General features: G+C 36.7%; 1 protein-coding gene across 2 annotated transcripts in view; it reads left to right on the top strand.

Annotated features, from left to right (window-relative positions):
* The window catches only part of DCAF13 (DDB1 and CUL4 associated factor 13), a 29,696-nt gene extending 7,014 nt beyond the window's left edge, over window positions 1-22,682 (top strand). For both annotated transcript variants that reach the window (XM_059874488.1, XM_059874487.1), the window contains 8 exons: window positions 968-1,057; window positions 2,748-2,903; window positions 6,514-6,591; window positions 8,254-8,336; window positions 13,314-13,478; window positions 18,591-18,726; window positions 20,002-20,165; window positions 21,397-22,682. In XM_059874488.1, the coding sequence (XP_059730471.1) occupies window positions 968-1,057; window positions 2,748-2,903; window positions 6,514-6,591; window positions 8,254-8,336; window positions 13,314-13,478; window positions 18,591-18,726; window positions 20,002-20,165; window positions 21,397-21,484 (960 nt within the window). In that variant the 3' untranslated portion in view covers window positions 21,485-22,682. The remainder of the gene's footprint in view (window positions 1-967; window positions 1,058-2,747; window positions 2,904-6,513; window positions 6,592-8,253; window positions 8,337-13,313; window positions 13,479-18,590; window positions 18,727-20,001; window positions 20,166-21,396) is intronic.
* Window positions 22,683-23,040: the final 358 nt, after the last annotated feature.

Below are 23,040 nucleotides of genomic sequence, written 5' to 3'. Positions count from 1 at the left end.
AAGTTGTATGAGTTCTTTGTATACTTGGATATTAATCCGTTATTGTATATATTGTTTGCAGATATCTTGTTTTTTTACTTTGTTGATAGTTTTTTTATGCTGTGCAAAGGCTTTTTAGTTTGATGGAATCCCGTTTGTTTTCCTTGCTTGAGGAAACATATTCAAAAAAATTTAGTAAAATCCACGTTTACGTGACATCTTGAACATATCTGCCATGTCCCAAAGTCTGAATTACCGAAGTTTGTTTCCTTAGCTTTCATTTGGGCTAAGGTGCCAGCAGTTCTGCCCACCATTTCTTTCACCATCTCTGTAATCGTCAGGGCCAGTGAAAAGGCAAGCAATGCCTATACTAACATTATGAAAATAATATTATCCTAGTGGACTCCTGAAAAATTCTCAGGATCCTTCAGAAGTCTACATTTTACAGTTTGAAAACCTCTGCCTTAATATTGATAGTTTCTAGAGTTTTGAGTCATACAAAGAAAGACGTTTCTCGTGCCAAGATTATAAAAATGCCTTGTCTCTAGTATCTTTATGGATTTTGTTGCATGTTTTACATTTAAAGTTATCTGGAATTATATTTTTTTATCAGGTGTCACATTGGTTCATACTTTTTAAATGACTAACCTGATCTCACAATACCATTTTATTGTAATTCATTTTTCTTCCTAATTTGAAATGTCATCCTTATTACAACATGCAGCTTTTACCATCTTTATGATGTAATATTATTTCTACCCTTAACTCTTGTTTTGCTATATTCATCGTATTTTATTTTCAATTTTATGCGTTTTATATGTTTATCACAAATCTTTAACAAGGTGGGACATAAATGAATCAATAAATACTTTACTGGAAGAATGTGGTATATGTTATTTTTTAAACTAAAGATGTTTATAATTTGATGTATGTGTTGGCAAGCTTACCGTTTATAACTGTTCTTCATTATCATTGTAAATATTTCTAGGTGGGTGATGACAAAACTGTGAAGCAATGGAAAATGGACGGACCAAGCTGTGGAGAGGAGGAGGAGCCATTGCATACAATATTAGGAAAGGTACAAAAATAAATTGACCCATACTTGGGCTACTAACATTCTTCTCTTTTACCTACAATTATTTCATAGTTTCAATTTCATAAAAAGGTGTAAGAAATCAGACAGTTTAGGCTGCAATACTTTACCTGTTTTAAGCAATAGTTAATGCAATCAAAGGGTCTTTGCAGTTAAAGAATTTGAACAGTTCTTTGGTGTTCGTTGCAATAGGGTTCTGTTTCTATTTTTAGTTAGAGGAGGCAGTGGAGCATTTCCTATAGCGAGAACATGGGGGGAAATCTATAAAATAAAAGGTCAGAAAAAAACAGTGCTTCAGCTTCTCATTTATATCATGGATCTTTCCCAGAGCTGAGCATTTACTTGAAAGTATTCTTTAGGAAATTAATAAATTTAATAGTGTGCTTTCTATATAAATCTTATTTACATTTCTTAACAGCATTCTGCAAATCACTTGATATAGTTTAGTTATAACTTTAAGTTATAGCTTAATAATTTGGATCATTTGCTCTACCTATGTTTTTTAATCCTTATGTTTTGATACTAAGGGAAATTCTAAAATTAGAATTAATCTTTAAATATTTCATCTTTAAAATTTTTTGTCATTTTAGTATTTAGTGTATATTTAGATTCTGCTCTTTAGGCTTCAAGAAGTTCTAAATTTTTTTTTTTTTTTTAATGAGAGGTTTGGCCCATGATCAGGACTTTGCTGAATTCTAATGGTCGATCTAAATGTTCTTGAGGGATGTGGAGGTGGTATATTAGTGTGAAATGGAAATAGTTTGCAGATGGTAAAAAATTAGTAATTCCTGAAAGAAAATTTGTTTCATTGTTGTAAAATGTCCGTTAGCTAGGAGTTCCAAAGATTTTTGAAATATTTAGTGTTACCCCTTCGCTGTGGTACTGGGGGTTAATTCTTACTGTGCAGAAGTTTGTAGAGACTTGAATAGAAATAATTCTAAATCTGCAGATGCTGATAAGAGTTCTTAAAAGCTTAAAGTATTGGCTAAATAGTGGCCTTTAATTTGCTTTCCAAACATTTTTTACTGTCTAGTACAAAGGTAGACTTTAATCTGACCCTGAATAGATGAGTCACATATTTTAAGTAAATAATACCAAATTTATGAGATTTTATTGCTTTTAACAACCTTAGCATCCACACTTGCTAATTTTGTTTCTCTCTCCAAATTTTGATACGGTTGTTTGTATCTGTGTTTCTTTCCTGGGACTCAGTATTTTATATGTTAAATGTGGAATTAAGTTTTTTAGAAATTACCTTTTGTGTTTCATTAGTTGATTCCAAGATCCTTCAATACCCAGTAAGATTTAAAAATTACTTCAGTGCTATGTGTTCAAACTTAATTAAATACATCCCATGTTAACATTTTTCTTTATTCCCAGAATGTATGATAAGGAACATCACTTCTCCCATCCAAGTACTAACCAGGCCCGACCCTGCTTAGCTTCCGAGATCAGACGAGATCGGGCGCGTTCAGGGTGGTATGGCCGTAGACAGGAACATCACTTCTTATGGTAGAATTTTCTCCTTTAAGTAAAGGCTTTAAAGAAATTTCTTAGTGAACAGGGATTTTCTTAAGCACATGAGAGTGTAGAGAAATATATTTTAAGATATTATTCTGTAGAGTTGAAGTACCAATGAAAAGACTCATCTGTAACAACCTCTCTGCTTCTAAAGACAGTGTATACAGGAATTGATCATCACTGGAGAGAAGCTGTTTTTGCCACATGTGGACAGCAAGTAGACATTTGGGATGAACAAAGAACCAGTCCTATATGTTCAATGACTTGGGGATTTGACAGTATAAGCAGTGTTAAATTTAACCCAATTGAGGTAATGCTCCTTTTTGAAATATGTTCTGCTTATTGTTTCTTTATTATCATATAATTTCAACTCTATTCAGGAAGAACTTGAATATGTGATCCAAGAATTTTCTGAATTTTAGTGGTGTTCTCCCATTTGGTCTGAGTTCCACTTTCTTTGGTCAGGTCTCGACATGCTTGACCACAGTTTAGCCCCGGACACTGGTGTTCAGCATTGTGAGAGGCGTGTGGTTGTGGGGGTAGAACTCAAGCACACATGGTCCTAAGAAACTTTCAGTTTTATTTGTACCCTCAGCACTCATGTTCCACAAAGTGAAAGTCGCTCAGTCATGTCCGACTCTTTGCCACCCCATGACTATACATGACTATATACAGTCAACAGAATTCTCCAGGCCAGAATACTGGAGTAGGTAGCCTTGCCCTTCTCCAGGGGATCTTCCCAACCCAGGAATCGAACCCAGGTCTCCCGCATTGAAGGCGGATTTTTTACCAGCTGAACCACAAGGGAAGCCCCATGTTCCACAGATTACCTTTAAAAAAAAAAGTTAATTCTTCTTAACTCTGTTAGAGGTCAGAAGAAGAAGTGTTGAGCATTGTTTTCTTTAATTATTTGTACATTACAAGGACATCAGTGCTTCCAAATAATATGCGTGGTTATTTTTCTACTACATGATAATTCGTTATAATTCTATTTTTCTTTGCTCAGAAGACTAAATTGTGATTCCTAATTCTTTCCAGATCTAAGGGAAGAGTTAGAGGTTAGCCTACTTATTGTTTATTTAGGTCCAAACTTGGTAACGGAGGCTGCCCTGAAGGCTAAGCCAGCTCCTGGACTCCAGGCCTTTCCCTGAGCTTTTTCTGAATGCATAGTAACTGATAAACTCAGTGTCCAGAAGACTCAGTCGACATGCCTTTTCCTGAAGGAAGAAAAGGAAATCACTGTGTATGAGCTGGTTTTAGAAGTTATCAGGAGATTATCTTGTTAGGTGGTCGCAGAGGAAATTCTCATCTGCAAGTTTTGCATTTAAGAGACTCTAATTGACAAAAGGAGGAATAAAAGGTTGAGTCAAAGTAGCAGGGTATAAGGCTTCCTTGGTGGCTCAGTGGTAAAGAGTCCACCTGCCAGTGCAGGAGACATGGGTTCAATCCCTGATCCAGGAAGATCCCATATGCCAGAAAGTAACTATTGAGTCTGTGCTCTAGAGGCTGGGAGCCTCAACTACTGAAGCCCATGCACCCTAGAGCCTGTGCTCACAACAAGAGAAGCCGCCGCAATGAAGAGCCCCTGCTCACCACAACTAGAGAAAACCCTGCAGAACAAAGAAGACCCAGCGCAGCCAAAAATAAACAAATGAAATTATAAAAATAAAAGTATTTTTAAAAAAGAGTGAGATGCTGTAGTATGATGTGAACTTGGCTTTGAAGTCCTGCTGAGAAATCAGTCAAAGGATACCCCTTCCTTCAGCCCACACTGGTAAACACACTTCTGGGAGAAGCTGCAGGGTTAGAGCAGGGGTTGGCAAGATATAGTCTGTGAGGCCACTGCCTGTTCCTTGTTTTTAAGTTTTTTCTGGAACACAGCTGTGCCCTTTAGCTCATGTATTGTTTGTAACTGAGTTTGCACTACAAAGTAGAGTTTAATAAACTGCAGAAACCATATGGCCCCACAAAGCCTAAACTATGTCCTCTATCACCCTTTACAGAAAAAGTTTGCCGATCGCTGGGACAGAATATCTGTCTGTTTTGTCTGTATCTTCCTCACGCCACCCTCCATCTCCCTTCCCTCAGTTGCCCTTGATTGGCGAAGTGAGCCTTGTAGACCAGGCCACAGTGCCACTGGGCAGAAGCAGACTACAAACACAGGTGACCTGTGAGAAAATTTAATGTCTTACCTTGCTGCAGACCTAGGCTCGAACTATATTTCCTGCTAGTACGCCTTTGTGTTGACCTTTCACAAGTCATAATTTTTCTCTGTATTTGTCTATTTTTAAAATGAGATTAATTATGTCTTCCAGTGTACTTCTTAGGTTTGTTGCAAGTGTCAAATGTGATAATATATGTGAATATTTTTAAAAGGTGCTACCCAAGTTTAAGATGGTGGTGTTATGCTGTTAAAAAAAAAACAAAAACGGAACAGATACTGATTTCTTCCCTAATGGGTAAAGGAGATCTTTTGTTTCTCTGTTTTGGTGAACACCTGTGTCAGTAGAGCTGATGGCCAATCCTAAAATCATAATTAATGATTAGTGATGACCTAGCAACCATGTTTCTCAAATTAGCATGTATAAAAACTCTTATTTGTTCAGCTAGGTGTGTATGTGTGTTTTATTAACCATATGACCTTGACTTGGTGGTAAAAGCAAATGGTGTGGATGTCTCTTACCCTGACCCTTTATTAAACTTAATGGGGAGGGCATGTTGCTGTGAACAAATGGAGTGTATTTGTCTCCTCTAATCATCACTAATTATTTTTCTGTAAAAATATTGAAGCTGAGGGTTCTGATAAAGCCAAAAGTTTATTCTGAGAATTGCTACATTTTATAGCATTAAAATCAGCTTTCCTTCTTGGTAGAATTTTTTGCTTTGCTCAAATTCAGGTCTTTACTTTTTGAAAACAGTACCTGGTCAGACCTTAGAGTGAAATAATGAGAAACTAAGAAAGGTTGAGAGGAGTCATTCAGTAGGGGAAAAGCTCAGAGGAAGCAGTTTAAAAAGAGTATACACAAATGTGGCTATATAGCAGTGTAGTAAGTAACTCTTCTGGTTCCTCTTACGCTTGCAGTGGGAATAATATAAGCAGAAGACAGGAGTTAGATCAGGAACGATGGGTGAGGAGGAACGGTGCTACAAGGGGTGGGATTTGGGATTCCATTGGAAGGTGGAGAGCTTATTTTCACTTAATACCAAGAATCATGTAACCACTTGACACATTTATAATTGACTTACAAATAAATATATGAAACATCTTGAAACCACAGTTGGACAAAGGACAGGCCTAGTTTATACAGAGTTAATAACCATGAGGAAATGTCTAATTGTTAATAAAGCAATAATTTATACAGTTGACCCTCCAAATCCATGGGTTCTGCATCTGTGGTTACAGAAGGCATTTTTATATGATACTTAATATTGCCGCCCAGTGTAGTAAAATTAATATATTTCCACATTGCAACGCTTACTGCTATAACTCTGGAAAAACCATTACCTCTAAATAGCATAAGCTATAAAATTATTCATACTTTTTGATTAGGGTGATGCCACTACTAAAACCTTACCCTTAGGAAAAGAAGATCTAAATGTATTCAAATGTTTACTGAAGTGTTATTTATAATATGGAAGAACAGGAAACAGGTCTAAGTGAAGAAGGGGTAAGTAAAATATATTGTTATAGAATGCAGAATACCTACATCTCAGACATCTAAAATACAGGCATGGGGATTTAATCATGAAGATCTTTGGCTTTGGTTGCCAAGATTATGAGTGATTTGTTGTACCCTCTTACAATGGACTTTAGTGTTACAACTTTGTATCTTAAAGGTAATTAAATCATTTGTTCAGGAATGGACATGGTTTGCTGCCAAACCTGGCTTTTAACTGATAATTGTTACACTTATTTTTAGACATTTCTCTTGGGAAGTTGTGCTTCTGACAGGAATATAGTACTATATGATATGAGACAAGCTACTCCTCTGAAAAAGGTGAGTTTCAATTTGTCTTTTACTTTATATAGTTGTTAATGCATCCTTTTGTGAATCGAGTGACTGAAAATACAGAGCAAATGTTTTTTCAGAATTAAAAAAAAATTCTTTTTAATAGAGATGTTCTTAGAACCCAAGTGGTCATAATGGCATTCCCTCAGTTCCCTGTTGCTTTTTAGAGACCTGTCAATTTCCATGAGTTACTCTCTTCCAGTCTTCCGTTTGCCATACTGCCAGAATATTGTAGACATCTAGTTTGTACTCAGTGAATTGAAAGTTCTTCAGTATTGCATCCTATTAGTCAGGCCCTGTGATTATCATAGTGACACACATGGTATTTTATTCCAGAAAGTTTTATAACTAATTCACATAATCACCTTTATTTGTTTAGTTACACACCAGTGGGTACCAGTTTGACGTTTTATTTAGACAGGCACTATCCTGTTCAAGGTGTCAGATTTCCCAGCAGTTCTGAAGCAGTCATTCCAGGACTTAGATATCAGAGTTAATGAAACCTTAAGCTGATTATAAAGAGGGAGGGAATACTATTAGTAAAGAGACGAGTGCCATTATAAGTAAACGAGTATACAGTTGATTGCAAGTGCTGGAATTGAGAGAGTACCAGAAGAGCTATGCCTTGTTAATGGACTTCAGGTCTGTTATCATAGACATCTCTGTGCCATACCTAACAGAGATGCTTTTAATATTTTTGTTGTTATCAAATCATTTTTATAACATGTACTAAATTCAGAAATATTAGAAGTAGAATATATTGATTGACATTTGAGCTAAATAAGTAGAATAATCTTTCCAAATTTCACTCACCCATGTCATATGGTGGGAATAACATGCATGAACTTTGGTGTTAAGACTTTAAGCAGGTAACTTAATCTGTGTTTCTTCTGTGAAATGGTGATATTAATAACTGCCTCACAGCCCAGTGGTAAGAATAAAACATTAAGGATTTAGCAGAATGTTACCATGGAAGTGCTAGTTTTTCGTTTATTTGGTTTTTGTCTTTTTTATTGGGGTATAGTTGCTTTACAATGTTGTGATGGTTTCTGCTATACAAGTGAATCAGCTGAGTGTATACATACATCCCCTCCGTCTTGGACCTCCGTCCGAATTCCTTTCATCCCACCCACCCAGGTCATCACAGAGCACCAAGCTGAGCTCCCTGCTCTGTGCAGCAGGCGTTCCCACTAGCTGTCTGTCTTACACATGGTAGTGCGTGTACGTCAGTCTCCATCTCCTACTTGATTCCACCCCTGCACCAAAGGACCAGTTTAATAAATAGCAGTTTCTGCCACTTTCAACCCTACCTTCTCAGTTGTTAATAATATATTGTACTTTACTACTTTGGGGTTGAACTTTTCTTACATATGTCTCATTTTCCCAACTACACTATAAGCTTTTTGAGGTCAAGGGACCATTTATTAAGCATTTTTATATTTTTCAATATTTAGCACTGCCTGTGTGTTCAGGAAACTAATTATTGATTTTCTTTTCCTATTGCACTGAGCCAAATTCTGTGCAAATGATAGGTGTTTACTGAAGTATTTGCTTAAATCAGTGAAAAATGAAGAAAAGGAAATGAAGTAGGAATTTATTCATTTTAGAGGGACTTAATTTCATAGTAATGGGTTAGTGTGTGTTTCTCAGGTCATCTTAGATATGAGAACAAATACAATTTGCTGGAACCCTATGGAAGCATTCATTTTTACTGCAGCAAACGAGGATTACAAGTAAGTTTCCCTTTTCTTATAACTTAATTTCTATCAGAAGTGACTCAACTGTATATGTCTTATTAATGAAATATATTTTCCTAGGTAGTATTCTTTCATACACATTAGAAAAATTACCATTTGTTTTGCTTAAAATTAAAAAAAAAGATTTCCCAAAATAGAGAAGTGCTTCTTAAAAAGTATTCTTAGTTTTCAAAATGATATGGATCAGGGACAATAAAACTTTGATCTATGGACTCAGTGCTGTCTGCTACCTGTCTCTGTAAAGTTTTATTGCAATATAGTCACATTTATTTATTTTTCACTTTTTAAACTTTTTATTTTGTATTGGCGCATAGCTGATTGACAGTGTTGTGATAGTTTCAGGTGAGCAGCAAAGGGACTCGGCCATACATCTTGATGCATCCATTCTCCCCCAAGCTCCCCTCCCATCCAGGCTGCCACATAACAGTGAGCAGACTTCCATATGCTATACATTAGTACATTTCTCTTTTTCTGACTCACGTCACTCAGTGTGACAATCTCTAGGTCATCCGTAGACACATTTATTTATGTATGGAATATGGCTGCTTTTGTGCTGTAATGCCTGAGTTGAGTAGTTGGAACAGAGCCCGTATGACCCACAAAGCCAAAAATGTTGATTATTCGGCCCTTTACAGAAAAAGTTGGCTACTCCCTGACATTAACCATATATCAGTAAATAATGACTGAATCATACATGTTTTAAGAACCTAAAAATGTCTGCCTGCAAAATGTGGAGGCAGGTGGTTGTTACTCACGTTGTCATGCTACCGCCACCACTGTTACTTCAGTAAGACGAAAGGAAAACCTGAAGTTCCAGTCTTTACCTTAAAGTCATGCTACCCGCCACCACTGTTACTTCAGTAAGACGAAAGGAAAACCTGAAGTTCCAGTCTTTACCTTAAAGTCATGCTACCCGCCACCCACTGTTACTTCAGTAAGACGAAAGGAAAACCTGAAGTTCCAGTCTTTACCTTAAAGTCATGCTACCCGCCACCACTGTTACTTCAGTAAGACGAAAGGAAAACCTGAAGTTCCAGTCTTTACCTTAAAGTCATGCTACCCGCCACCACTGTTACTTCAGTAAGACGAAAGGAAAACCTGAAGTTCCAGTCTTTACCTTAAAGTCATGCTACCCGCCACCACTGTTACTTCAGTAAGACGAAAGGAAAACCTGAAGTTCCAGTCTTTACCTTAAAGTCATGCTACCCGCCACCACTGTTACTTCAGTAAGACGAAAGGAAAACCTGAAGTTCCAGTCTTTACCTTAAAGTCATGCTACCGCCACCACTGTTACTTCAGTAAGACGAAAGGAAAACCTGAAGTTTCAGTCTTTACCTTAATATTTACAGATATGTTTATTTGTGACTCTTTGTAAAGGAGTAACTTAGCAGCCTTATGTTCTTGACCTGGATGGAATTTTGTGATTTCTTATATACTGCTTTAAAACTTGCTGAAGCATTTGACATTAGCTCACTTTATCTTTTCAATATCCCTATAAGGTGAATGGAGAAGGCAATGGCACCCCACTCCAGTACTCTTGCCTGGAAAATCCCATGGGCCAAGGAGCCTGGTAGGCTGCAGTCCATGGGGTCGCAAAGAGTCAGACACGACTGAGCAACTTCGCTTTCACTTTTCACTTTCGTGCATTGGAGAAGGAAATGGCAACCCACTCCAGTGTTCTTGCCTGGAGAATCCCAGGGACGGCAGAGCCTGGTGGGCTGCCGTCTATGGGGTCACACAGAGTCAGACACAACTGAAGCGGCTTAGCAGCAGCAGCAGCAGCATAAGGTGAATAAGACATGTATGTTATCCCCTTCTTATAGATGAGGGTATTGATGCAGGGAGTTTAATCTCCTAATGAGGAAAGAATATCTTATTCATATTTTTTTATCCAAGCATTTATTGTAGTGCTGTGTACATGATGGATTCTTAATACGTGTTTTTTTGCAGAAGGTGGAAATTTGTCATTGGATTGAACTTTAGATCTTCTGTATTTAAATTCTTTGTTCTTTCCACTACTGTTAGTTAAGAAAGCATAAATTAGCTCAGAAATAGGATTTATTACATGATGCTTTAGTGGTATTAAACTAAAAGCATCAATTATGACTTTTCTGTACTAAAACGAAGCTCTCATCAACTCAAACCACTTAATTGAAGTTCTTTTAGCCTTTATTAGTATTTGAAATTAAATGCCCTTGTTCCAGTTAAAAGCAATAAAAAAAAGTCCTGCTGACCAATCTTACTAACATTTCTAAAGTTTGCTGTAATTAGTTATTTGGGGAAAATAATCTTTTTTTCAGAGTATCTTTAGAATTTCTCAATTTTTGCCTTGGAAATAATTATATATGGAAGCTGAAACAAAGAGTACATCACTTGCAAGAAGTGACTGTTAGAGTACCGTAATTGCTCTTACTTGAATGTGATTTTGCTGTGTAAAATATCTTTTAACATTTTATTTCTTTTATTGCCCTTTAAATAATCCTGTTGTGATTTAGAAATCCAAGTTCAAGTGTAGACCCAACCAGTAACTATTGTAAGAATTTAGACAAGTCATGTAAACTAGTCTATACCATAATTTCATCAGGTAATAGGGTTGAACTGTGTTATTCCTGAAGAATACTGTGACTTGAAACTTTATTTACAAAAACATTTTCCATCTAGATGGGTTGATTTGCTTGGAATTCTAATAAGTTCTTAAAATTAAAACAATTTACTAAAAAAGAAAAGAAAAGAAAAAAAACACAAAAATTTGCTAAAAACAAGCCTGGTTGAAAACCACTGCTCTAGATAGGGAATATACAGCAGTTGTCAGCTCAGAAATTTAACTTCAGTGATCAGTATGACCTTGATTGACAATCCTGTGTTATGTTTGAAGATCATAAAAGAAAGCAATGACTCATCTCTTGATGAGAATTTCATGGTTATTTGAAAATTGTTACCTTTAGCATCCATGACTTTTTCTAATAATGGTATTAGAAAATAATCTTTATGAAGTTTTTTTTTGAATTTTTGTTTTTAAGTAATCTTCAGTTCAGTTCAGTTCAGTCCAGTTGCTCAGTCGTGTCCGACTGTTTGTGACCCCATAAATTGTAGCATGCCAGGCCTCCCTGTCCATCACCATCTCCCGGAGTTCACTCAAACTCACGTCCATCAAGTCGGTGATGCCATCCAGCCATCTCATCCTCTGTCGTCCCCTTCTCCTCCTGCCCCCAATCCCTCCCAGCATCAGAGTCTTTTCCGATGAGTCAACTCTTCGAAAGAGGTGGCCAAAGTACTGCAGTTTCAGCCTTAGCATCATTCCTTCCAAAGAATACCCAGGGCTGATCTCCTTCAGAATGGACTGGTTGGATCTCCTTACAGTCCAAGGGACTCTCAAGAGTCTTCTCCAACACCACACTTCAAAAGCATCAATTCTTCGGCACTCAGCTTTCTTCACAGTCCAACTCTCACATCCATACATGACCACTGGAAAGGCTTACTGAAAAGTTACAAAAAAGGTACCTGTAAGACAATTTCCCCAAATGTTAATATCTTAGGTCACCATAGTCCAGTTAGCAAAACCAAGAAATTAACATTGGTACAATATTGTAAACTGTAGACTTTATTCCATCACGTGTCTTTCCACTAGTGTTCTTTTACTGTTGCAGGATCCTACATTGTATTTTCATTTGATTACCATGTCTGCTCACTGACTTTCTCAGTCTTCCCTTTTCTGTTATGACCTTAGTACTTTTGAGAAGGACTTCCTTGTCAGTTATATTGTAGACTGCCTTTAACTTGGGTTAACTGGTGTTTTCTCATTATTTCATTGAGATTATGCATCTTTGGCAAGAATACCACAAAATTGATATCCCCTCCTTGGTGCATCAAACCAGGAATACATAACGTTGGTACATCTTATTACTAGTAATGTTGACCTTCATCACTTAGTTAAGGTGGTGTCTACCAGCTTTCCCTACTAAAGTTACTATTTTCTTCTGTAATTAATACATATCTGTGGGGAGATAGTTTAAAATTTTGTGGATATCTTGTTTCTCCTTAAACTTTTCCCCTTGCTAATATTTGCATCTGTAAGTATTTTGATGTTAGGAACTTGGTTACAGTAATTCTGTATTACTACTCTCCATCATTTATGTTGGTTCATTTTAAGCACTGTTCTTCTAGCTGTCAGTTAAAAAATTTTAAACCTCGAAAATCACGAAGTCATTGTTCTTGCCAATTGTGCATGAAGTATAGTTTTCTAATTTTAGTACACCCTTTGAAAAGCTGTGCTTGCTCTCATGTATCACTGATAGAGTATAAATTAGTGTGATTTCATTGGAAGTGATTTATCAACTCAAAAACCTTAAAAATGCTTATGCCTTTGAACTTAATAATTCTAATTGTAGGAATCTGTCCCATTAAATATCAAAAGTTAAAATAAAACATGGGAAACTTTACTAACAAATAGATTTAAATATAAATTTAAACAGATTATTAATTATTTTAACTCATTTACATATGAAAACATTAAAATATGTTCAGATATTAATAAATGCTCATAATATGCTACATGAAATATCAATATAGAGCTTTATACAGTAATATCTTAATTGTATTAAGAGGCATATAATTAAATAGCATGGTTAAAAGAAACATTTACACTGTGCTGACTTTCTCTGGGTAGTGAAATTAAATGCAAGTTTTGTACTCTTCATGGTCTTGGTGTTTGCACATTTTCTACAATGAGATTTCTGTTTGTAAGGATTAAAGTGTGTAAGTATATAATCTTAAGGAATAATAAAACTGTTGATATTTTTCCCTATCCCTTATCTGCCATGTGAAGAATTGAGCTATGTATTTAGATGTGCTTTATTTATTAGCTAGGCCTCTTAAGTTCAGTAATGTCTCTTAATACTGCATGTGCATTTTTTAGTAGAAACTTGTATCAAATAATTAAAAACTCTTTTACAGCTTGTATACTTTCGATATGCGAGCCCTGGACACTCCTGTAATGGTGCATATGGATCATGTATCTGCGGTGCTTGATGTGGATTACTCTCCCACTGGGAGAGAGTTTGTGTCAGCTAGTTTTGATAAATCTATTCGAATCTTTCCTGTGGACAAAAGTAGAAGCAGGTATGTTACTACCAGTAAACATTTGTTTCTGTTTGACTTTTTTTCCCTGCCTAGATCATCATGTATCTTTTTCTAAAGGTTATTTGGTGGACAGAGAAGCCAGTGGACTCCAGTACATGGGGTCGCAAAGAGTCTGACATGACTGAGTGACTTAACACACGCTGGTTTTGTGTATATGATGGGACTCACACTCAGGTGTTGTGATGTGGGCTGCCACCTTCTGCATCTGTGAGCAAAAACATCGGCCTACAGGGCAGATTCTTCATTGAACAGGATAGTCAGTTCAGTTCAGTCGCTCAGTCGTGTCCAACTCTTAGCGACCCCATGAATTGCAGCATGCCAGGCCTCCCTGTCCATCACCAACTCCCGGAGTTTACTCAAACTCATGTCCATTGAGTCAGTGATGCCATCCAGCCATCTCATCCTCTCGTCCCCCTTCTCCTCCTGCCTTCAGTCCCTCCCAGCATCAGAGTCTTTTTAGCTTTATATAATTTATTGATGTGAAATCTTTGCCTTAGGGCAAAACCTTTTTGAGTGTTTTATACTAATTTTTTAAAATAAAGGCTTTTTTTTTTTAGGGGAATTTTAGGTTTACAACAAAATTGAGAGGAAAGTAGAGTTCCCATATATTCCCAGCTCCTACGCATGCAGAGCCTGTTCATTATCAGCATTCCACATAGGGTGGTACTTTTGTTACCTCACCAAAATGTAGGATGAACCTACACTGACCCATCGTAATCACCCCAAATCCATAGTTTACCTTAGAATTCACTCTTCGGATCACACATTCTATGGGTTTGGATAAATGTATAATGACACATATCCATCATGATAATATGCAGAGTATTTTCACTGCCATGAGATAGAGTAAACTTGAAAAAAGATTTTAATTTGATAAGGAAGAACTTAAAGTTTCCCCTAATACAGTTTAAGAGCAGTTAATAATACCTTATATTTGTTGTTTTGTGCTTATTTAAATTCAACTCTCATACACTAAGGCAAAAATGAAAAAGAGAAAAATTACGGTTTAAATGGTCAGGACAGGTATCCCTCCATCCTCATCTAGTAGACACATGCTCTGGAATGACCAGGAGACGGGAGATCGAAATACTCAGCTGTCCTGTGCTGTGTGTGTGTGTCATTGTTTGTGTACAGTGAATGTAACTAGTGTTTAAGGTGTTTCGTTTCATACAGCTTGGCCCTCTGCTACACACATTACTGAGTGTAGTGTATATACTTGTACCACTGTGTTATATTATTTCACGTGTTATTGTATTGAGGTAGTTTATAGTAAACTGGCATTTAAAGGTTTTCAGGAATACTTTTTGACTGCATTTGAGTTTTTGCCAACTTTAAAAATTAACTCCTGTAAGATACAGCCCCTTATATTAGTATGCTGTGATTTACAGAGCATTTTATGCATATTCAAGGCAAATCCAAGTAAACTAGAAGATATCTTCCCATAAAAATGATAAAGGATTATGGTGGTGTCACTCACTCTTGAAGATACAACCACCTCCATTTTGATTCAGTAAAAGTAGGAACATTAGAATTTAAAAAGAACATATATTCTCTCTAAAATACTATACATATATACACATATGTCATGTCATGATATGTGACATATATATGTCGTATATACACATACGTCATGTCCATCTATTTTGCGACCCCATGGACTGTAGCCCGCCAGGCTTTTCTGTCCGTGGAATTTCCCAGGCAAGAATACTGGAGTGGGTTGCCATTTCCTTCTCCAGGGGATCTTCCCAACCCAGGAATCAAACCCACATCTCTTGCGTCTCTTGCATTACAGGTGAACTCTTTACTGCTGAGCCACTAGGGAAGCAAGTTTGGGAGAGCAACCACCCAACATACGCAAGACGTGTGATATACATTTATATGTATACTTGCTTGGATGACCTTGTCTTGATTCAGTGTTGGAGAAAATGCACATGGTGAAAGATAACAGAATGATTGGAAGCCATAGAAAAGGAAAGGAGAAAACTAAGCAGAATCAGGGAAAAGAAAGACCAGAGAATCTGTATGCTGAGGCTGGAAGGTGATGATCTGTGCTAGAGAACGGTAGCGTGGAGCTGGTGAAACAGTTTCCCCAGCTTGATAAAGTCTTTATGGGACCCTTCCTTCACTTAAAGCTAGAGAAAGAGCATTCAGTTTGGTGTTGTAACTATAACAGGGTGGATAAATTTCACCATTTAAGTGCAGTGATGAGAATTTTGATCATTACTCTTAATGATAACTAACCTAGCGTGTACAGTGTTGAAGGGGTCTGATCTTCCTGAGCAAGTGATACTTGTTTTCACAGGCACATCCTCCTGACTCAGGACTCTTGCAGGTGCCTAGCCTGTATCTGCATCACCCTGAAAGTGACAGCCTCCTTAGAGTTTACACTGTAGGCACCTCATTTGCCTCACCCTTGTCCCAGCCTTGTGTTCACAACCAAAAGATCTTGCCCACAGAGCCTCTTCAGGGTCACACAGCTCCATATGTTTTTTGGTAATAGCCAATCTGCTTGTCTAACTCTTTGGTGTTTTTTCGTGTGATAGTTGTATCTTTCTCTTCTCTGACTTGAGGAAGCCATATTAATTCCTAAACTTTTTCATATCATCATGAATTGCTAGCAGATAGATAACTGTCGTCATCATCATCATGTGTATGATTAAAAAGGTATTTGAATCAAAAGTATACTGAGTGGGTGTTCTGGTGACTTTGATCCTGGACTCTGGGGTTGGTTCCTATGTGACTGTTGAAACTAACTTGATACTCTTGTCATGAATGGTAATTCATGATACTCTTGTTGGTAATGGTAATTGTTCAGTTAGGCCCAAGGCAAGGCTGATAGTTTCTATTCTTTTCACTTCTCTGGAAAAAAATCAAGAGATTGTGGCCCTCCATCATTTTTGACACCAGGACCTCCAGAGGTATTAAGTAGGACAGTTCTAACATGATGCGTAAGCAGACATAAGGGTCAAAGGAGGAGTACAGGAAATGGGAAGTTTAGGCACCCGTGATGCCAAGAGCCCCATCGCTGAGTTCAAACTGATTATTCTAAAACCAGCATGGGCAATTAAATGCAAGTCTAGTTAAAAGCTCAGATTATTCCAAAATTGTATGAAGTGAGTTCTTATATCCCATTTCTAGGAATTGTCTCCTGATGTTTTTTGAAGATTTTGTAATCACAATTTAATACGTGTTACTTCCTGTTGGGTTTAGTTATAAACCATATAAACAATACTCTCTCTGACCATTACTGTCATCTGCTGGAAAGCTGCTTCTGGTTTGTTTCCATGGTCTGCTCTAGTTTCCTATCATTACAAAAACATCAAATAATACAGGCAGTGCTTTGAATGATCTGTATTTTTTAAAATATTTGCCTTTCAAAGAACTTAAAGTCACTGAAATATATTTTTAAAGTAAATTTTCACCACAGCCAAAAAATAAAAATAAATCTTTTTTTAAAAAATAAATTTTGAGTAGGTTTTCAAAAACTACAGTTAAATCAATATTCGAAGGTAACTTCTATGGATTTTATTCAGTATTTACTTAGCAAACAAGTAAATTCAGTTGCATTCACATGGAACAGTTCTTTTAGCTTGACTATGTATGTAAAGAATTTAAGTTTTTAAATTATTTATCTCCACAAATAGCATAATTTATAATGAACTTTATGTATCTGTTCTATGTACAAGTGTAAACATATCTAGATATTAAACTCTGTAGTTTACCATTAAGGAGGATTCTCAGTTGGCCAAGTAACTGTCCACTGGATTTGTCTGGTCTAATATCAGTACATGAACTGATGTAATATATGCAGGTTATTTTTAGTGGTTACCAAAGCCTAATTGAATTTCCTGATATTTAAATTCAGTATATTGCTATGGGGAAATGGGGATCTTAAATAGGTAGAGGTTGTAAGAATTGAGTCTTGTAGAAGCAGAGCATTGAGAGAAGAAAAAGCAGTCTGTCTGATCCACTTTTTCTTTCAATAGTATGTTCGTTCTAACCATCCTGTCTTTTAGAATTGTGTCATATGGTTTATCTACATATTCATTCAAGAGCTCAAAATGTATCCGTTAGAAATAGCATAATAGACCACTTTTCTGAGTATACTTCAGAAATGTCTTTACACAAAATCTATTGATTTCATCATCCTACGTGAGTTTTCTTTTACTGTGCAGAACTGGCTGAGTGTGTTTCCTTTGTAGTCTGCATTCTGAATCACTTAATCCAGATAAGGAAGTTTTACTTTTCCAGGAGTCTCATGTTTTAATTTTTTCTGACCTTGTCTTTTACTTGCTTTTTAATGCTTTGCTTAACACTTCCTAATATAGTATCTTCTGTGAATTCACTTAGCATGTTTCACACCTTTCCAGATAGGTATGATATTTGACATCTCCATTTACTAAATGATCCTTACCTCAACTCATCACTTCTGTAGCCCTCTCTTTCTTGTCACATATGTAAGTCATCCACTCTCACTTTAATTAATTACACTTTTTCAACAATTTGACCAAAACAGAAATCAGACATTAGGATCAGCATATCAGGATATGTTCTTTGAATGCCGTTGAATATTTTTTTCCCAGTGAAATGAAACCCAAAGAAGTGTGGTGGTTGATCTTATAGTTATTCCAGCTTCAGTGTATTTTATTTGTGTTATATGCCCACAGTTATTTTGTGATCTTTTCTGGATATCTAGTTTTGCTTGGTTTGTTTATACTTACTTTTCTTACTGCATTATAACTTCTCTGGGGGCAGGACTTTTTAATATGTTCCACAGCTCTTAGCATAGAATCTTAGCAGTATGGTTTAATAAAAATACATTTGCTGCTAAGTCACTTCAGTTGTGTCTGACTCTGTGCGACCCCATAGACGGCAGCCCACCAGGCTCCCCCGTCCCTGGGATTCTCCAGGCAAGAACACTGGAGTGGGTTGCCATTTCCTTCTCCAAAAAAATACATTTAAGTGTATTTTAATTTCTCTTTTATACTCTTTCAGGACTCAAAAAATGTTACCCTGATACTTGATAGGTAGTTGGTTAAAGAAAATCTGTACCAGATTCCTAAATGTTTTAACTTAGTTCCTCTTCTGTAGGGAAGTCTATCACACAAAGAGAATGCAGCATGTTATCTGTGTAAAATGGACTGCTGACAGCAAGTACATTATGTGTGGATCTGATGAAATGAACATTCGTCTATGGAAAGCTAATGCTTCTGAAAAGTTGGGTGTGGTAAGAGATCCTATTTTCTTTCATTATCACGCAGCTTGTTTATAGTGTTATTGAATATCATTATATTATAAAGAGAATTTATTTCAAGTGCTTTAGTTGTGATGAAAGGAAACAGACAAGGGTGTATCGAGGTTTACGTTTTTCATGTCAAAGGCACGTTCAGAGTTCTTTGTTTTTGTTTTTGCTGTTGGCCACACTGCATGACTTGTGGGCTCTTAGTTCCCCGACCAGGGGTTGAACCTGGACCCCCTAGCAGTGCAAATGCTACATCCTAACACTGGACCACCAGAGAACTCCCCCAGAGGGCTTTGTTAATTCAAATGTTTGATCGCATTTGAGCCTTCTTGTTTCTTTGTATTTTCCTTGAGGTAGGGAGAGAAGATGTAGGGACTAGAGGCTTAGAACTTGGAATACGTATTCTGTCAAAGGAATAGTAATCAGGCAAATCAAAGGCTCCAAGCCTCTGGGGGGTATTAATATTTTAATATCAAAGACACAGTGAAACACTTAAAAAAATTAACAGCTTCAGACTTAAGAAAGATTTGATGAAAATATAACAAATATTACTGTTGACTAGCAACCTCTGGGTTGTGAGTTAAGGTTGATTTCTGTTCTTAATGTTTTTCTAAATGTCTCATGTTTTCTGTAAGAAATATACAGGGTGTTTATATCTGAAGCAAATAGTAAGTTTAATAAGGAAAGGTTAAGTGTGGTTTATTTTCTACTTAGCCCTGGAAGGAAAAGCAAGATACGAAAATAAGTAATTAAAGATAAATTTATTTTAGGTTTAATGATTATTAAAGTACTACACTATGCCTAGGTTTATCTTCATCATTAAATATTCCTCTAAATCATACCATCCTTAACAACTGTTAGACAAAGGCTGGTTATTATGTCATCACTTTTGTTTCTGTTTCAATAATTTTTACAGAAAAAATTTTTGAGTGATTCATCAAGTGCTTTTTCTGTGTTACGTGGACCAACTCAGAGGGCCACAGAACCTGACTCCCTAGGCGCTGCTCGTTTGCACTTGGTGGCACCCATCCGTCAATACGTTGTAGGCGCCCTGACTAAAAGGACATAGCAGAGCTGGTATCAGTAACATAGCCTTATAATGGGTACAGTTTAATGTAACTGTACAGTTACATTAGTAATTTTGGTTGCATGTCATAAATGTTGATAGTTTTTTGGGGAAACGTTTCTTCCTAACTCTGTTGTACTGAAGCAAAAAGAACACATCATTCGCGAAAACATCAAAATGTATTTTTTTTTCAGCTTACATCACGAGAAAGAGCAGCCACAGATTATAACCAGAAGTTAAAGGAGAAATTTCAACATCATCCTCATATAAAACGTATCTCTCGTCACCGACATCTACCAAAATCTATCTATAGCCAGATTCAGGAACAGCGCATCATGAAAGAAGCTCGTCGACGAAAGTATGTTTTGGAGCATTTGTGTCTCTCTCAGTACCGTTTTCTAGCTGTCCCCTCACATCCCACCAAAACCAAACAAAAAATGTGCCCGTCAAAGGAATAGTTTATGTGCTGTTATACATCAGAGGTGGTTTTGAATACTCCTCTGGGCTTTTTCCTGATAAAAGGGGAAGCTATGATTATCTAACATGGTGAGAATTTTCATTACCTATCTTTGGGAATATGTTTAAAGGAAACATACATATCAAAATTAGAAAAGGCTCTACTCACACTAAAGAAACTATTGTAAATAGTGTAAAAAAATGATTTCCAACGTAGCTGGAATTGAGGTAATGTGTATTTTCTAGCTTAAAGACTGGCAAGAATATTTGTTAGATAAGAATTTATCAAAAAAAAAAAAGAATTTATCTAATATGCTTGCTTCATCATAGCATTTGGAATCTAACATTTTGCCTCTGAAGAAAAAGTTTCCACCATCACCATCATTTCCCCTGTAGAATATTCTTCTCTGTGCAATCCTTGAATTCATGTAATGTATTATAGAAATTCTAAGAAAGAGTTGTTTTTTTTAGTTAGGCAATGCAAATTGTTATTTTGTTATGTTGGATAGATGTTGGAGTTGAGTCAGTTTTAAACATTTTAATAACTTGCAGCAGGTACTGTTGCCCGGAAAATCCCATGGACGGAGGAGCCTGGTAGGCTGCAGTCCATGGGGTCGCTAAGAGTCAGACACGACTGAGCGACTTCACTTTCACTTTCCATTTTCATGCATTGGAGAAGGAAATGGCAACCCACTCCAGTGTTTTTGCCTGGAGAATCCCAGGGACGGGGGAGCCTGGTGGGCTGCAGTCCATGGGGTCGCACAGAGTCAGACACAACTGAAGCGACTTAGCAGCAGCAGCAGGTTTTTAAACTTAGTAAAGGACACTGATGTAGTAAGAGAAGAAGCCAGTAAGTTAACAAAAGTTGATTTCTAAGTGAAAATTGCTCAGTCGTGTCTGACTCTTTGCGACCCCATGGACCATACAGTCCATGGAATTCTCCAGGCCAGAATTTTGGAGTGGGTAGCCATTCCGTTCTTCAGAGCTACTTCTTACCTACTCTGGTGAAAACTTTTTTTCAGTGGGTAGTTTTGTGGTGAAAGAAAATGCCATGTAATTTTTCTGAGAAAGTTTTCTTTGGTTAAAGTGACTTGTCATAAACTTAAAATTTGTGTATTTTGTTTAATTTCTAGGGAACTGAATCGTATCAAACATAGCAAGCCTGGATCTGTGCAGATGGTGTCAGAGAAGAAAAAGCACGTAGTGGCGGTTGTGAAATAACGTTTGCTGTTCTTCCCGAGGCTAACGTGTGATTGTTTGTTACATGTCGATTTGTGAACTGTATAGATAAAAGCGCTGCCCCTCTTATAACAGCCAATGTTTGGTGTTCTTACCAAGGCTAACGTGTGATTGATTGTTACATGTTGATTTGTGAACTCTATAAAGAAAAGTGCTGCCCCTCTTATAACAGCCAATGTTTTAGTTATATGTGTAAAGCTTAATTGTTGCACATTTTTGCTGTCTTGAAAACTTATCTTTAAAGGTGACCTGGTTGATAAGACTATCCAACATGTTATCCTTGATCTTCTTTCTTCATTGAAGAATACAGAATTTACAAACTTATTTTTTGCTGTTAGAAATTACAGATGTACTTTCACTTTGACCTGTTATTTTAGACACTCTACATTTGAATTTACATCTAAGACCAAACATCTCTTGTGTTACCTTTAATGTTACTTTGGATAATTATTGCAGTGATTCTTCCTAGGATTCCATATGACACATAGAAGAATTTTGTCTGAACTTGTCTCAGTTGAACTTATTTTCTGTGTTTTATTTACATTGGGCTTTTTGAGACTGTATAGATGATTAGCCTACATTTATATAACTTTTATAAATAATTAACTTACAAACAAGATTATAAAATATCCTTTTTCTCAGCATTATAACTTTGTTCCATTTCTGCTAAATCATCTATTTTTAATCTCAGTAATCATAAATAGCTCTGTGTGACATAGATTGGGTTTTTTTTTAAAACCCATCATCAGCTTAGTATTATAAATACATACAAAACTAATTTTTAGTAAATTATGTTTAAAAGAAATTAAAAATCCAAAGGAAAAAATATGTTAAGAATGCTTGTAGTAAAAATATTTAAAATACAGAAGTGATGATAAATATCAAAATCTGGAAAGTGAGAGCAGGATTCAATCAGGGTGGGATACATGGGAGATTTTAACTCTTGATAAGGTTTCTTTCTTCAGCTGTGTGTACATTCTATTATTTTTTATGCTTTCTTCGTGTTTATATTTCATCATGTTTTTCTCAAAGCTGATAAAGACATCAACCATCTGTCTTTTAATCCTTTGGAAGTACTGTAGGACTCAAAATGCTTGATTTATAAGGTGAACCAAGTTCTCTTGTACATCTTCCACTGCTGTTTGGGTGTGGTTTCAAAGAAAATATACTGATCCATAAACATGAGCTTCTGTGTCAGTTTGAATCCATCAAGAAGCAGGTGCCTATGGAAGACATGTGAGAGATTTCCTGGAGGGGACTGTCTTTGAAGGATAAAGAGGAGAAGTGGGAAGAGGCAGGTAGAGACTTCCATCTGTACTGTAGGCTTGACCTCTGGGGCAGGAGAGCAGGAAGGCAGGAGGACCCTTCCCTGACGTGGAGCCTCAGACTACAAAGGTTGGACCAGGTTGTTGGGGTGTTCTTGAGCGCAAATTGCTTGTCAGACGAGTCCCACATTGTGTGAGACTGGTTCAGTGCTGCTGCCCTCTCTGGGCCCAGCCAGTGGCAGGGAGCAGCCCCAGGGGAGCCTGGCCATGCAG

Source organism: Bos taurus, chromosome 14, assembly GCF_002263795.3.
Source record: "Bos taurus isolate L1 Dominette 01449 registration number 42190680 breed Hereford chromosome 14, ARS-UCD2.0, whole genome shotgun sequence".
NCBI classification, from domain to species: domain Eukaryota; kingdom Metazoa; phylum Chordata; class Mammalia; order Artiodactyla; family Bovidae; genus Bos; species Bos taurus.
The sequence above is the reverse complement of the archived record's forward strand: the minus strand, read 5'-3'. Positions and strand labels throughout refer to the sequence as shown.